A 15,546-nucleotide genomic window follows, 5' to 3' on the forward strand; every position below is an offset into this window, starting at 1 on the left:
CACCACCAGGTGTCTGGGGATATTGATAAACTGATGCGTCAATAACAATGATCACTTATACAGACTTCTTATAAGGTAAAACTGGTCTAGTTTCCAACACAGAACTCACATGTTTTCAATTTGCCAAAGAAAATTATGCAAAAGGTTTATATGAAATGTACCAGCAACAGCAATTCAGCCAGCAAGTATGCATTACATCAACAATGAAGTCACACCCATATTTAATAATAATCAACCTAATTAATATGTAAAAGGCGGAATAAGCATTCAATTTCATGAAAAAAATGGAGTTCTTTCAAATTCCACAGCCTAAAAATCATCTTTGCGGAAAACATTACAGAGTGATGAATAAAAATGAAAGGCAGTTGATGATGTCTGCCAGTTGGTGATGAATTTTCAATGCTATGCAAAGAAAGTAGTAGGTATTGATCTTTTTAGAACAAATCTTTTGCAGCAAATGTTTCCAAACAGTTCAAGAGATTAAAGGAAACAAAAAACAACAGTTAATATTTTGGAAAATTTAATATTATATTCATTTGGATACATTTGAGAACCAAATCAAAAGTGAGAACTTATCACATGTACACTGAATGATTACTGTAATTGCACTTGATTTCTACAAAAAAAATTGAAAAGCAATTCCATTGAAATATGGTTTAACTACCAGTCTGGAAACACAAAAAAATCTGCAAAACATTTACAGTTAAGACCTAATCAAATCATATTTCAACCCCTAAAGTAGCTTTAACACGAGCCAAACTTGTGAAGAAATGAACACTGATTTGATTTCACATACATCTTTGTAGCACTGAACAGCAATATAATAATATATTATATTTGATACTTGAATAACATGATTTTATACTTTATCAGTATTAACTCATATTTTCTTATATTAAATGCATGCATGGATGAACATTATAATTAAGTAAATCCTCTGAAGTCAACCATGAAATTACGTAATATTTGCATTTCATGGTAAAAAGCATGATCATTGACAAGTTACACTGAAAAGAAAGTAATGTAAACATTCCCTCAAACCTTTGCTACAGAAGGACATAAGCTTAATTATTAGCAAAACCATTATCATCTACAATCATAACCCTCTACAAGAAATAAACCAATATCATTATGCTTATCTTGACTCACCTCTTGTCTTGAGCTCTTTGAGATGTAAACCTTGTTGCAGTAAATAACACAATCTACTTCACCAGTTCTTTACTGTCACAAAAGACTCCACAAAGGAGAATTTTTTCCTGATCTTTATTTATGAGCCCATTATCAAGTTACCAGCGGTGAAACGTATAAACGTAGGGGGGAAATCAGCCAATCAGAGCGGGACACGAGAGGCCGGCCTCTTTGAAGCTTCATAAAGGTCCCTTCGTGTTTTCCACGTCGTGTTTCACTTTGTCCTAAATTCTGTGTGTCTCGTAGTTTTTTTGGCCCAATCTGGTGATTTTCCAAAGATGAGGCTTATTCTCGGTAACTTTAGCTCTTCATTTCTTTGTAGATGAAGATCTGTTGCGTTTTCTAACGTTATTTCGCTCTTTTCCAGGTGTTTTGTTGTCGTGTTTTGTGACTTTAGGTAGAGCTCTCTACGGCCCTCATACCGATGTCGTAGAACTGACAGCAAGTAATTTTAATTCAATGGTTTTGGATAGTGATTCAGTATGGCTTGTAGAATTTTATGCTCCTTGGTGAGTGTTTAATATTTTTCTCTGTGTTTTAATTGATTTTATGTGTTGTTGCCTATGTATATATGCATTTTACACGTAGCTAATAATTAAGCTTACCTAGCTCGTTAAGAGAAATGAGATATGAGCTTTCCACACGTAAGCTTACGGTGTGTAAAGGAGAGAAACATATTTCCTACACCAAAAAGTTAGATTAAATTAAAGATAGCATTTTGGATGGATATGGCTCGAAAGACAGCTAAAAAGAGCCATGCTTGTTAAATTAATTATTGTAAGCTTATAAAGTTTATGCAATTGGTGGTCTTGAATTAAATTTATATATGATTTTATATGAACTTTCGAAGCTGATGTTCACGGAGTTGGGATTTTCAGAAGATCGATCAAGCAAATCAGAAGCTTATAATTAAGCCTGTTACAGTTAAATTTAGATTAATTTTCTTGTTGAGAGTGCTTTTAATACCACCTCGACTCATCTGTCAGTTTTCGCTTAATCATTGAGCCTCTCTATGGGTACCCACGGTCTTCGTTTTCTTCGCTATTTTTTCGCAAATCTTCGTTTTTTTAGGAAAATCTTCGTTTTTTCAGATTGAAATGGTTTAAACGTTTATTCAGTGTTATTCACAATTGATAAATATTTCACTTCAATAGCAAATTGCATAACTCACTGTTTAAATTCACGAAAAGCAATATAAACAGCGACCAACAGTTCTTGAAATAATAAAGGATTGTTCAGGGTTTTCAACTGTTTTGTAAAGTAGCGGACATACTTCTGAAAGCACCGGACGTGAACGTTTTCTTGGCGCCGTAAGCGCCTCTCGAGCGCCGAAGGCGCAAGCACCTAGAGGGGTCTGGGGGCATGCTCCCCCAGGAAATTTTTAAAATAGAATTATAAACGCCATTTTCAGCGTTTCTGAAACCAAGGAAACAGTTTCCTAGGCAATGCTGGCGCTCCCTAAAATTCTCTTTAAAAAGTAAATTACTGAATGAAAATGGTCAGTTGGTAGGGGGAGGGGGAGGGAGAATGGCAACAACAGAATTTTCATTGGCTTATCATTGCGAATTTATTTGATTTTCAAAAATGTTTGGTAACTTGGGTTGTAGACCATTCATCAAGAGTGTAGGAATGAGAACGAAATAGCCACTTCAATTCCGTTTAAGGTGGCCGAACACAGTTTGCGCGCGCTTTACAGATTGTTAGTGATGCTATTAAGCGCGCGCTAGGGTTGTGGTAAGCAAATACTATCGATCCCTCGATTTTATACCAAAATGGATCACAAAGGTGAGTTTTGGTCTTAAAATAACTCAGTTTCTCGTTTGTGAATCCTTCTTCATTTATCACCGAACAAAGAAAGTGACTTCACGAGGAGCTAAGCCTTTTTGCACGCCTTTCATCTTTGCTGAGAAAACCTAATTAAAAGCACGCATGCGCATTTGACCAAAAACTTGCGACTGGTTGTTTTAATGGAAATGAATTGTTTTCTAAGGAACCGCTCGTTAGAATTTCGTGAAATTTGACAAAACAGTAGTTCCCTAAAAGCGTAAATCGCCTACAAACAAAAACCGAAATCTAACAGAGAGTATCTTCAAAAAACATTAAAGTGCAAAACCAACATTTACAGGAGATCTCTCTGTTAAAATTACATGAAAGCAGCGTCACTATGTCAGTATTTTGTGAGTTTTTCTGGATACAAAAAATGGAAAAAATCTAACGAGTGCATTTTCTAAAAATTAAGGAAAACCATTATTTGTGGACGGTTAATAGCTTACTGCGTTGCCATGGCAACAGCACCTTGCTCAACAAGAAGTATCAAAATTTATTCCTTCTTAGTTAATCTTGCACCATGCAAATTTCGGGTACTCAGAAGTACGTAGTTTTCAAATAATGCTTACTAACAGCTGTATACTGGAAAAGTGTGTTCGGCCACCTTAAATGAAGAGGGGAAACCAATAAAATATCCCGCCGCTCAATAAGCAAAGAAAAAAGAGTTAAATGGCCGTTTTGAAGAATGTAATTGATTATTCTGTTATCCTCTAGTCAGTATGTTCATGAGATGCCTTAGAAAGAAAAATATATAATACAGTAGTAAAACAAATCGCCAATATTGATCTCAAAGTACCGGACGTGGAATGGCAAACGACCGGACGAAACGTCCGGCCTCCGGCCTCAAATGAAAACCCTGATTGCTGGATTCTTTGGCGACGCGTTTTAACCCCATTTTAACATGCTAGCTTCTGATGTCTCTGATTAGATTCCAAGAAATCGAAACTGCAGTATTGTATGAGAAACAACATTAGATACTCGCCAGAAGAAATACACCAACATCCTAGAGACTCACAAGAACGTTGTCTGTCTTAGCTTTAAATATCTGCTGCGGATGCGAGCTTAGCCACAAAATAATGGAGGTACATGTCAGCTCTAGAAAACAATAGCTGTTTTTCAGATAAGAAGCAACTCAGAGAGCTAAAAGACAGCGTTACAACGAAGCTATAGCTCTCGAAAGCGAGAGACAACAATGATAAGCTTTGTAAAGATGACGATCTGTTAGACACTCATCCGTGCAATCCTCACGCAGCGAGATACAATAGCAGAAGCATTAATTCACGAGTTAAGAAATCCACGGATCCTGTATCTTTACAGACAACATTTATTTAGCGCTACCTAAAATCTTGAAGTCAATAGAAGCCGATAAGCTTAACAAATGTCACAGAGCTAGCATACACAATGGCAATCAACACCTAATCCTTATGGCTCTTAGTGATCAGTAAGAAACCCTCCATTCAGTCAGGGGCACCCAACGGATCGTTTCGGTAAATTATCTGTTCGGAAGGCCCTTAATCTCCTGCAATTTTCTAAAGGGAATTTTCACCTCGAACCTTCGTGATATGGGAAATTTAAGACCTTGTGTTTTGGGATTGATAAAAATGTGGTTTCGGGTACCGAAGAAAGGTCAGCTAAGATTTTCGGAAAGGAATTAAGACCTAAGGTTTTCGCGGGAAATGGACAAAAATGCCCTAGAAATTTCGAAAAGACTAAAGTTCCCCTAGAATGACCGAACAGATAAAAATATTATAGCGGGGCTTGAAATGAACCTGCAGAGCTTTAAAGGCACTCCAGATAGCCTAAAATTGTGTTTCAAAGGATTTGAGAGAAGTCGGTTGTTGGGTGCCCCTGATTCAGTATATTTGAGAATTCCCCCTCACGATCCTGAAGACAAACACCATTAAGAGCGGTCGCATCACATTTTTATCTAAAGGGAAGATTCTCTTTTACAAAAGAAAAATCGCTTAAAGACATATGCATGCTTGTAAAACCAAAACTGAAAAGGCTTTTATCAACACAACGGACACACAGTGGGAGTCGCACAGGTCTGTCAACCCAATTTTAACACACAGAAATGTGGTTAAGAATGCCAAAATTCAGAAATAACAGATACTTTCTGTAGCGTTTACGAGTTTTGACGGTTTTAATTTACATCTGAGTGTTCAATTTGATCACGCAAATTTTGGTAAATTTTCAGATCTTCGCTTCAATCTTGAGATCTTCGTTTTTGCAGCAGTGATCTTCGCGTCTTCGATTTCTTCGGAAATACCCATAGAGAGGCTCATCATTGTCATGTGGTGATTTTACCTCTTTTAGACAATTTAAACAGCTTGTTGAAGTACTAGCTTATTGTTAGAATCAGCTTGATATTCCTTCAATCAGATTAAAATTTTGTTCATTTTGAAAATATATTTTAAATTCATTAGAAGCCAATTAAGTTGCAACCCTTCTAAGAGGCTGTTACCTTAGCTTGCAAGCAGCTTGCAGGGTAAGAGGCTGTTCACCTGAGCCCTTTAACTGAATTACTATAATTTTGCTTATTTAAAGGTGTGGGCATTGTAAGGCGTTAGCTCCTGAATGGATCAAAGCAGCTTCAGCATTGAAGGTACAGTTTTTGGATTGTTTGAACCAATCTCGTACCCAGAGTCCTCAGCCTCTTTGGCCAGCAGTTGGTCTCCGGGAGAGACTGTGGGGTACTGGAATTTTATTACTGCAGGAGTTCTGTGGTAAAACAATGCAAACTGTTAAGGGACAGCCAATCAAAAAATTTAATTTTTTTTGTCACCAGGGGTTTGGTATTCCTATGGGGTGGCATTGTGGTAAGCCTTAGTTAATTACAGTCAGCTCTCTCATAAGCAACCACCCTTGGGGCACGGCAAAGTGGTTACTTATGGGAGGTGGTCGCTTACGGGAAAGATCAACAAAATAGGCTAATACTGGATTGATTAATTAGGTACATAAAGATACTACCTTAGCAGCTAAAATTAGGCAAATAGAAACTGATTTGATGATGAAAATTACGGGTAGAATCATATTATTTTAAGACAACGTTTCGGTGTCCTCATGACACCGGTACCATCATCAGGTCTGAAATATGATTCTACCCGTAATTTTCATTATCAAATCAATAACATTATCATGCTTGATAGAAACTAATTTATTTGATTTTTTCACATCTATTGATTCTTCTGATGAAACTTTGTATAGTATTTTGGAACAGATCACTGTTAACAATTCCTGTTTACCTGCAGATCTAATAATATTATGGCCATCTTCTCTGTCTGTAAACTGTTATTATCTATTAGCAGTCAAGGGTAGCGCCATTAAAAATTGAACTTTTGTCACTTTTGAGTAATGATTTCCTAACGATGATACGTGATTATGTTGGGTGGTCGCTTACCAGAAACAGAAGACAAAAGAATATTGTGTAATTTCTGGCCTAAAAAGTGGTCGCGGTCACTTAAGAAATTTGAGTGGTGGTCGCTTACGAGAGAGCTCTTGAAAAAGTAGTTAACTGAAAAACAAAACAGTTCAAGAAATGGTCGCTTACGAAGAATGACTGTAGTGTGTTGTACTTTCAATCTGAAGGCTGCTGGTGTGAATCCTGATCCTTGTATCCCATTGCTTTGTAATAGTCAACATTTTCTCTTTCCACCTGTGTATGAGTGAGTACCAGGGAAAATTACCTAGGGATACCTATTAAAATGTGGGGGAGGTGGGAGGGGAAAAACGTAACCCTAGTCCTAGTCATACTAGAAATTAGATACGATTATTGCCAATCTTCGGTTTTTCATTTCCCTCGCATCACCATTTTGGATTAATGATGTCATATAGTGATGTTATTCTCAGAGAACAGAAGTTCTTTTGTTTGAAACAATTGCCAGGCAACTGTTTCAAGTCATGAAATGCAAAATGGCGGTGCCTGAGAACTTTAAAAGTAAAAATAGGCAATAAATGAAATTCTGTTTTTGACTAAGAAATATTTTTTCCTTGTTTTCCAATAACATTTGAAATTAGGTTGTATTTGCAACAATTTAACAAATTTCCCACAACTGTTTTATGGTCTCCTGTTAGGGTACCGTCAAGGTTGGAGCAGTTGATATGGATAATCACCAGTCTGTAGGTGGACCGTATGGTATCCGTGGCTTCCCCACAATAAAGGTAATCTTCACCGTCAATTGACCTTTTTTGGGTGTACGTTCTGCAGCAAACCAGGAACACCCTGGAGTATTTAAAACCAGGAATGCCCAGGAACGTTTCAAAATGCCACAGAACACCAGTACACAAGTCTAAAGCTAACCACATGGGAACCTGAGCCACCCTGATTAGGATAACTAATCTTGTCATCAGCTGACGAGTTAACATAACATAACATAACATAACATAAAAACTTTATTTTTCCATGGTGGACATTAAAGCTAGAAAGCTTATGGGGCAGTGCCAAAAAGACAAAGATAAAAATACAAAACTAAAAAAAAATTTCAAAAGTTGGTGTTACCGTAATGGTCTTATTAGGTGTTCATGTGTGCCTGGTATTGATGTGCCGTTCAACAGCGTACAGACTTTGAGACCTCTAAGAAAACAAAAACGTTTGGCTCAACGGGGTCAAAAGGTCATGTCTGTGCTGTGATTGGCAGATTTTGATCTGCTTTGTCAATTTTTGTATTTTTGGGGGTTGGTCAGTTGACAGCAGTAAAACTTGCAAAACGTTAGTTGGGGTTGAAGTCCAGAGTCCGTATGTTAAATTGAAAGGTGCAGGAAATGTGCTTATTTTTTCAGCTCTGTGTTTTAAATTCAGTCAACTCCCTTTATTGCGGACATCCTCTGGACCGCGAGATAGAGTCCTTAATAGTGAGAGTCCATAATCTATAGCAGTCCTGAATATATTTCAGTGGAACTCTGTAATACATTTTTGCCGGGCATTTAGCTACTGTCCATATTATCAAGGTGTCCATGGATAATACATGTAGCTACAGTAGGTGTCCACAGAGTGAGAGTTGACTGTATAAGTTACAGTCAACCCAGGTCACGCGTGAACAGTATTTCCAAGAATGAAATGAACATTCGAATTTCTCTTTGTAATGTCCGACGTGTGAATGGAATGTTGGACATTTCTCTGGAAATCGTTCCGGAAAAGACGCATTAACTGAACAAAAAAAAAAAAAAAGATTCAAAATACTTGGGAAACAATTGTTATTCTTGAAATATTCAATTTTGCAGTGTAAAGAAAAATTCATAGCTTTATACCGTCAGTAAGCTAGGGAAATTTATACGGGAACTCTGAAATCTCGTTGGCGACTTTCAAAACTGACATGTAAATTTCAAAACTCCGTTCAAATTTCAAAAATATCGTTCACGCGTGACCTGGGTTGACTGTAAATGCAATACATTGGAATGAACATGATTTGGGTAGCAGAGTGATAGAACGCTGACTGAATAGAGAAATAAAACAACATTCACTCACAGTGAGCTATACAGTTTACATTAAACTGCATAATGGCTGCTTTTTTATTACTTTATAACCTCTAGCTAAATAATGGGCTGTCTATTTTCAGATTTTTGGATCCAACAAGAACAGGCCAGAGGATTATAATGGTATTTTACACTGTTCTTGTATTGCTGTCAGTAGTAAATAGCATCCAGTTACTACATCATCTTGATCAGGAAAACCTCATTTGCATTAATTTTACTTTCAACACACAATAATATTTACATATTCAACTATAAAACTGGTTTCGTTGCTAGACTCCCTCAGTTGGTGGCTATGTTTGTTTTGAGTTAATTAATATTGTTTATCTTAATTTTTTACTGGTCTGAAATTTACACGTGATTATAAACTAGTTTTGTTGAAATACTTCCTCAGTTGGTCGCCATGATATGTTTGTTTTGAGTTCATTAGTATAATATTATCGTTAATCTTAATTTTTCACTGGTGTCAACTGTGAGTCAGAACAGGGGTTGCTGGTGCTGTAATGAGAGAATTTGCCTCCCATCAGTTGGGTCAGGGATGCAAATAATGGCTTAGAACACGGAATAAAAAGCCATCTAAAGACTAGACTTCTGTTGATTTGTCTCACAGAAAAAAAACTGTGCCTGGCTAACTCTTTCTCTTTTATTAATAATATGACCTACCGGTACAATGTATATCTTCCACCTTTTCTCAATAAAATTTGACACAGACATACTCAGGAAGAAGGAAACCCAAGTGCTCCTATCAGGAGTCAAACCTATGACCTTCCAATTACTAGTTTGTTACTAGTTTGGATACTCTAACACTGAGCTGCAGATTCGTGGGAGCTAGGCCATTAAACTAGGTTCTTGTTAGTTCACCTGTTGGAAAAGCTTAGCTACATCCTTGCAGTTTAGAATGCCAGATACCATGTTTTAAGTTGGTTCTTTTGAGTTTTTTGTTGACCAGTTCTTGTCCTTGCTCTTTGAAAGGGTTTCTTTTTGTCTTTTTGTCTTTTTGTTGACCAGTATTGAACATTCAAATTTCTCTTTGTAATGCTGTCCGACATGTGAATGGAATGTTGAACAGTTCTCTGGATATCTTTTCCAAAAAAGACGCATTAGCAGAAAAAAAGATTCGAAATACTTGGGAAACAATTGTTATTCTTGAAATACTTAATACTGTAATGTAAAGAAAAATTCATAGCATTATACTGAAATCTTGTTGGCGATGTTCAAAACTGACATGTAAATTTCAAAACTCCTTCAAATTTCAAAAATACCGGTCACATGTTATGTGGATTGACAGTAGTACATACTTTCAACTGGCTTTCCTTCCACCGGTACATTGTGCAAATGTTATTAAACAAAGGCGGTCTATAATTTTATTTATTTATTTATTATACACATTTGATTTTCTAGGTGCTAGGACTGCTCAAGCCATCATTGATTCAGGTCTAAGTGCTGTTAAATCCATGGTGAAGGACAGAATGGCAGGAGGTGGACGGAAATCTAGCTCTGGAGGAGGAGGAAAAAAGGTATGGTCAATCAAAGCGTTCAGGCAAGAGAGATGTAAGGAACTATTTAAATGTATGTTGACGTACTAAAATGAACCCATGAATTTTCTCCTTAGCATTTTAAAATAACTGTCAGAATTGCTGCACGCTGATTGGCTCATAGCTATCATCTGTAAGAGTACAGACAATAAAATGATGCCATAAAATGTTCAAAACTTAGCAGTGAAACCACTCGCCTTTGGCTTATGGCTCCACTTGAGTTTTGAACATTTTATGACAGCATTTTATTGTCTATAAGAGTATAGACCATAGAAAATGGCTGGTGTTAGCTTTTATAGACAATAAAATGGTGTCATAAAATGTTCAAAACTTGGCAGTGGAACCACTCGCCTGTGGCTAACGGTTCCACTTGAGTTTTGAACATTTTATGACATCATTTTATTGTCTATAAGAGTATAGACCATGGAAAACTGCTGGTGATTTGTTAATTAGCCCTGCATGTAGTAAAGAAATTGGAGATCACATATGAGGCATAGTGTGGCATCCATTTCCTTCCCTCACTCTGTACATGTACATGTTGCCCACTTGGTAGAGCTGTGTTTGATTCCCTCCAAGATTGAAGATATTTTTCTTTTGCCTGGTATGGTCTGTCTTAAGTACTGGGGACTATGTATGCGCTACCAATTTGAGAATCCCTGGAGAGTGATGTCATACTGGAGCAAACAGTCATACTACATTTACATGCCAGGGGAATGAGTTTTCGTACCATTAAGAAAATTTCGTTCTGGTACAGTTACTGCCGGGGTGAACTGACACCGGTATTTGCTCTGATATAGATTTTCTGCTGGTATTACTACGTGTAAATGAATACAGAGCCACAAGAGGGAACTGGAGTGAACTTGTACTGGAATGAAAGTCATGCCAGTATAATGTAAACACCCCTTGACTTCATGCTTTTGAAACTGGATATCAGAACCAGCCTGTAGGAACCATGAGCACCTAAGCACTCTATGATCATTTTAAAACAAACCCTGTCAAACTTGTGAATACAAGCTCAAGTTTACCAGATTGCTCTCACAACTGGTATTTCATTATTGTTTTTAACAGCAATGTTTGGACTCTTTATTGCAGGACAGTGGCAAACCTGGCAACAAAGACGATGTTATTGAATTGACAGATGGTAATTTTGAGGAGGAAGTCCTCAACACCAAAGACCTGGTTCTTGTTGAATTCTTTGCACCATGGTTAGTACCATTAAACTGCAAATATAATACAGACATTTGGTAAAAGGACAGAATGGATTTCCCTAAAAGCCAGGAAACAAGTTGTTGCTAACTTTCTCAGAGTTTTCTTTGAATGAAACAGTCAGGTTAACTAGAGTTTGGTTCAGATTGTCGTAAGTTCGAGTGGGTGACAAAAACAGCATCGCATTAAAGTACTGCTCTGAAGCTTTCATTTGTTTGCCGTCAAAGCTCTTGTAAGCGACCTCTTCTGAATTTTGAAAAAGTGGTCATAACTAGGGCTGGTAGCTTAAGCTCTCACAAGTGCACAACCGACCACTGATACATTAAGGGCTGTTCGTATATGGGAACTTTTTTTTTCTTTTTTCAGACAAAGCTTCTGAATTTAAATGTCACATCTACTGAGATTAAAACCTCAAACTGTCCATCATGGCAAACCTATATTCTGTCAATGAGATCAAGAAGTGCCAACATTCATTAATGTGTTGGATTCTAAGTACAGGACAGTGTACATCAGACTCTGAAAAAGAGCTTACAAAATTAATGTAGCAAACACCACTTCTTAATTCCTGAGGGTGGCCAAAGCTGCTTACGGGAGCTTTTAATTAGAGAAGTGTGGGTGAAAGTGAAAACATGCTCTCATTGTCAGTCATATCTAGTGCTGGTTGCCTATGAGAGCAGTCACAAGGAGAGCTTCGACTGTAGTTGCATGTTGGGATTTCATCCACAAACTTAAAACACTTGAAAGTACTGCTAAGAAGTTGTTGTTTGATTATAGTCATACTTTAGGATTGTACTATTGGAAAGAAAAGTAAAAAAGTTACAACTTTATTGCATGATTAAGAGTGGCAGGGTTGATGCAGGGACCTTAACCATTAGCCCACACATTCCTCCAAAGCAGGGTTGGAAAAAATTGCTCGCTCATTCACCAATGCAAGTGTCAAGCTTGTCGGGCAAGTGGAGTGGAAATCGCAGGTTACTTGCCTGGTTTGGTATTTGGCAAGTGAAAACGTATCCGGGCAAGTAGAATCTGAACATTACTCGCCCAGAGGGCGAGTGCTGGGAAATTTAAGTTTCCAACCCTGCCAAAGGTGCTCTATTTCATATTCATCCCTTCATTTGTTTACAAAAATTAATGAAGTTCCTTTGTTTAAGGTGTGGACACTGTCAAAGGCTGGCTCCAGAATGGGCAAAGGTAGCAAGCGAGTTGAAGGGTAAAGTCAAAGTTGGAGCTGTTGATGCTACAGTTCATACTGTCACTGCTAGCAGATACCAAATTCAAGGCTACCCAACCATTAAGGTCTTCAATGCTGGAGCTAAGGACTCGCGCAGTGTGGAAGACTACCAAGGCCAACGAACTGCATCAGACATCATTCAGTTTGCCCTGGACAAGCTTTCGGAGTCAATTGAGCCACCAGAGGTACTGCAGATTGTGAACAGTCAGGTGCTGAAAGACAACTGTGCAGAGAAACCTATCTGCATTGTTGCTGTTCTACCTCATATTCTGGACTCAATGGCATCTGGAAGGAACGAGTACCTGAAGATCATGAAGACGATGGGTGAGAAGTACAAGAAAAAACTGTGGGGATGGATTTGGGCTGAGGCAGGTGCACAGGCAAATCTTGAGGATGCACTTGGTATGGGAGGCTTTGGCTACCCTGCAATGGCTGCTGTCAATGCCCGTAAAATGAAGTATGCCACTCTAAGAGGACCCTTTGATAGCACCGGCGTTGATGAGTTCCTGAGGACTGTTTCAGTTGGGCGTGGCTCCACCTCTCCCATCAAAGGTGCAGAACTACCTACCATACAGGAAACAGCACCTTGGGATGGCAAAGATGGGGAGTTGCCAGTGGAAGAGGACATTGATTTATCTGATGTAGATTTGGATGAGGATGAAGGCCAGAAAAAAGAGGAATTATAACTGCATTTTGCATAAAATATCATCACATCTCTCATCTAGTGCTTGCCTTTGAAATTTGTAGTTCTGTTGACATTGTGCGTGACAAGTATTTGACTGACGTCTGTAAAATTCCTACAACTAGGCTTTACATTTCCCAGTTTCATTATAGAGATGGGAGCTAAGGTGCATGAGAGACTTAAGGTAGAGTTTTATCACTTGTAGTCTTTCCTACTGACAACACTTACGACTTGTTAAATAAAAAAAAATGTTATATAATGTTCTCAGTTGTCTTGGAAAGGAGACCACTAAAAGGAAGGGATGTGAAGTTCACAAGCAAGATGAACTTGTGTATATATTTCACCTGGTTTTGGTAGTCTCCTTTTCTATTCCTTCTTCTTTTGGAGGGAGAAGAGTAAAGAATCATGTTGTAGCCACTCGTTCAGTTACTATTCCTCAATGCTGATGATACATGTGATAGGCACAACTTATTACCAAATGGCAAAGCATTACCAAAACCAACTATGCACCTGTACTGATTTATCGAATGTTTCAACTCTAAACAACCTGGTGTGCATGTCACACACTCCTGAAGAGCTTTCGGACTCCAAAAGCGTTCTTTCGTATTTCTGTTCTATTGCTTGTCGATTCTCCTACAAAATAACCCAAATGTGTTTCATAATTTTGAAAAGTTAAAAATGTTTTGGCTTTCATCACAAGTAAAGATTGAAGTTTGTGCACTTAAAATAGTTTTCTGGAGTTTCAAGAAATGCACACATGAGCTGATGGAAGAAGGGCTAAAAGTACACGTAGCCCCAGCCACCTGAAACTGAAACTCATTTTTCCTTGATTCCCTCTCCTCATGTTGTCATCAAGCTTCCCTGTGCCAGTGAATACAGCCACCTTTCATCGCTTAAGTTGTCTTAGAGTGGAAAAACGTTTTGATAATTAGCTTGGAAAAGCTGTTTTTTTTTTTAATGTTTGATATTACCGTTGAATACAAACACTGGAGAGTTGGTGCATGTTTAATAGCCAGGCACAGTTGTCTCTGGTCTTCTCAAAATTCCTTGCGCCACATATATTCGAGGAGCTACATTGGTGAAACTGGAAGGTCGTTTAACACCAGGAAAAAAGAACATGCTAGAAACGTGAAAATTAATGTGCGCCAAAGGTTCTAATGTAGCTTACCATGCTTGGTCCAAAAACCACCAGATTGACTTTGAGAATACCTCAATCATTGACAAGTCCATGCAATCATCGCTACCTTAAGACCCTTCAGTCCTGGCATACCGCGAATACTGTCGACGCTGACAATAACTCACGCCCACCCCCGTAATCAATACCTTATTTCTCTTAACAAATAATGTTTTTCGCACTTATCACCTTTCTTGTACATTTTTCGTATTTATTAGTCCTCATTTCATATTCTCTTCATATTTTTATCCGTTGAAGACAACAGGACCGTTGATGAAAGCTTATACCTTTTCAATTTTTAACCAGAGAACGTTTTTAATCTTTAATCATTATGAATCCTGGTTACGGCTCTTCAATTTTCTCAGTGGACATCGTTAACCCAAAACGGAGGAGTTTATGTAATGGTTAAAACAAGAGCAGCAGTGTTTTATCGGGATTTAAAACCACGAGGCGCAGCCGAGTGGTTTTGGTAAAACACGTGCTGCTAGTTTTTTGAACGGCTTCAAAAGCATTCCTGGAAAAGCGTGTGTCAAAAGAGTTCATAACAATGACGCTTTTGTGAATGTTGGATATTAGCATACGAGAAAAACATTAAACACCGCATACTAATAAGGAGGAGGTTTTATCGGGTTTCAAAACCACTGCATGTGATGTTTTATCGACCATTTGATAGGTCAATAGGCTTATGAATTATTAACGAGTTTTCTCAGTGGACTTCGTTAACCCAAAACGGAGGAGTTTACGGAAACAGAAAGTTGGAGTAATTGCATCAATTTCCAGATTGAGGGTTTTTGATTAAATGTTTCACTGGAGTTTCTGATTATAATCTTATAATTATTTTAAATATGTTATTTAATTATTAAATGAAATCGAAATTTATTTTGCTTCAAAAATGATTTATTAAGCTGTATCTACCGGTAGGTGAAAATTCCTTGGTGAGACTTTTAAGATGCCAATATCAAAATTTCCCCAGGGTTACTTAAAGCTTTTTACCACACGCCCCTTGTGGATTCTATAGACACCAGTGGCGCAAATTCCGTGAGCGCCAGTAGGTTGGTAATTCAGGTTTTGTCAAGTGTTTGCAATAATTATTTGATACCTCTCTCACTTGGTGTAACTTCCCTTGCACACTACAGATGTTTTGGTCAGAAGTGCCATGTCAACAATTCGGGTCTTGACAATCTGCGAGCCAGCGAGCCATGCGAGGCAGACGTGCGAGGCACTCGGGTTAGCC

At 37.9% G+C, this 15,546-nt stretch overlaps 1 protein-coding gene across 1 annotated transcript; it reads left to right on the forward strand.

Moving 5' to 3' along the window:
- Nucleotides 1-1,331: 1,331 nt before the first annotated feature.
- Nucleotides 1,332-13,397, forward strand: LOC146454224 (protein disulfide-isomerase A6-like). Its single transcript, XM_085095715.1, has 8 exons — nt 1,332-1,482; nt 1,556-1,697; nt 5,563-5,620; nt 7,090-7,176; nt 8,571-8,610; nt 9,886-10,001; nt 11,112-11,224; nt 12,377-13,397. Exons 1-8 carry the CDS (start codon nt 1,467-1,469, stop codon nt 13,140-13,142), a joined length of 1,338 nt encoding a protein of 445 aa, XP_084951841.1. The 5' UTR covers nt 1,332-1,466; the 3' UTR covers nt 13,143-13,397.
- The last annotated feature ends 2,149 nt before the right edge of the window (nt 13,398-15,546 follow it).

This window comes from Pavona decussata, unplaced genomic scaffold, assembly GCF_977016875.1.
Source record: "Pavona decussata unplaced genomic scaffold, jaPavDecu1.1 SCAFFOLD_307, whole genome shotgun sequence".
NCBI lineage: Eukaryota > Metazoa > Cnidaria > Anthozoa > Scleractinia > Agariciidae > Pavona > Pavona decussata.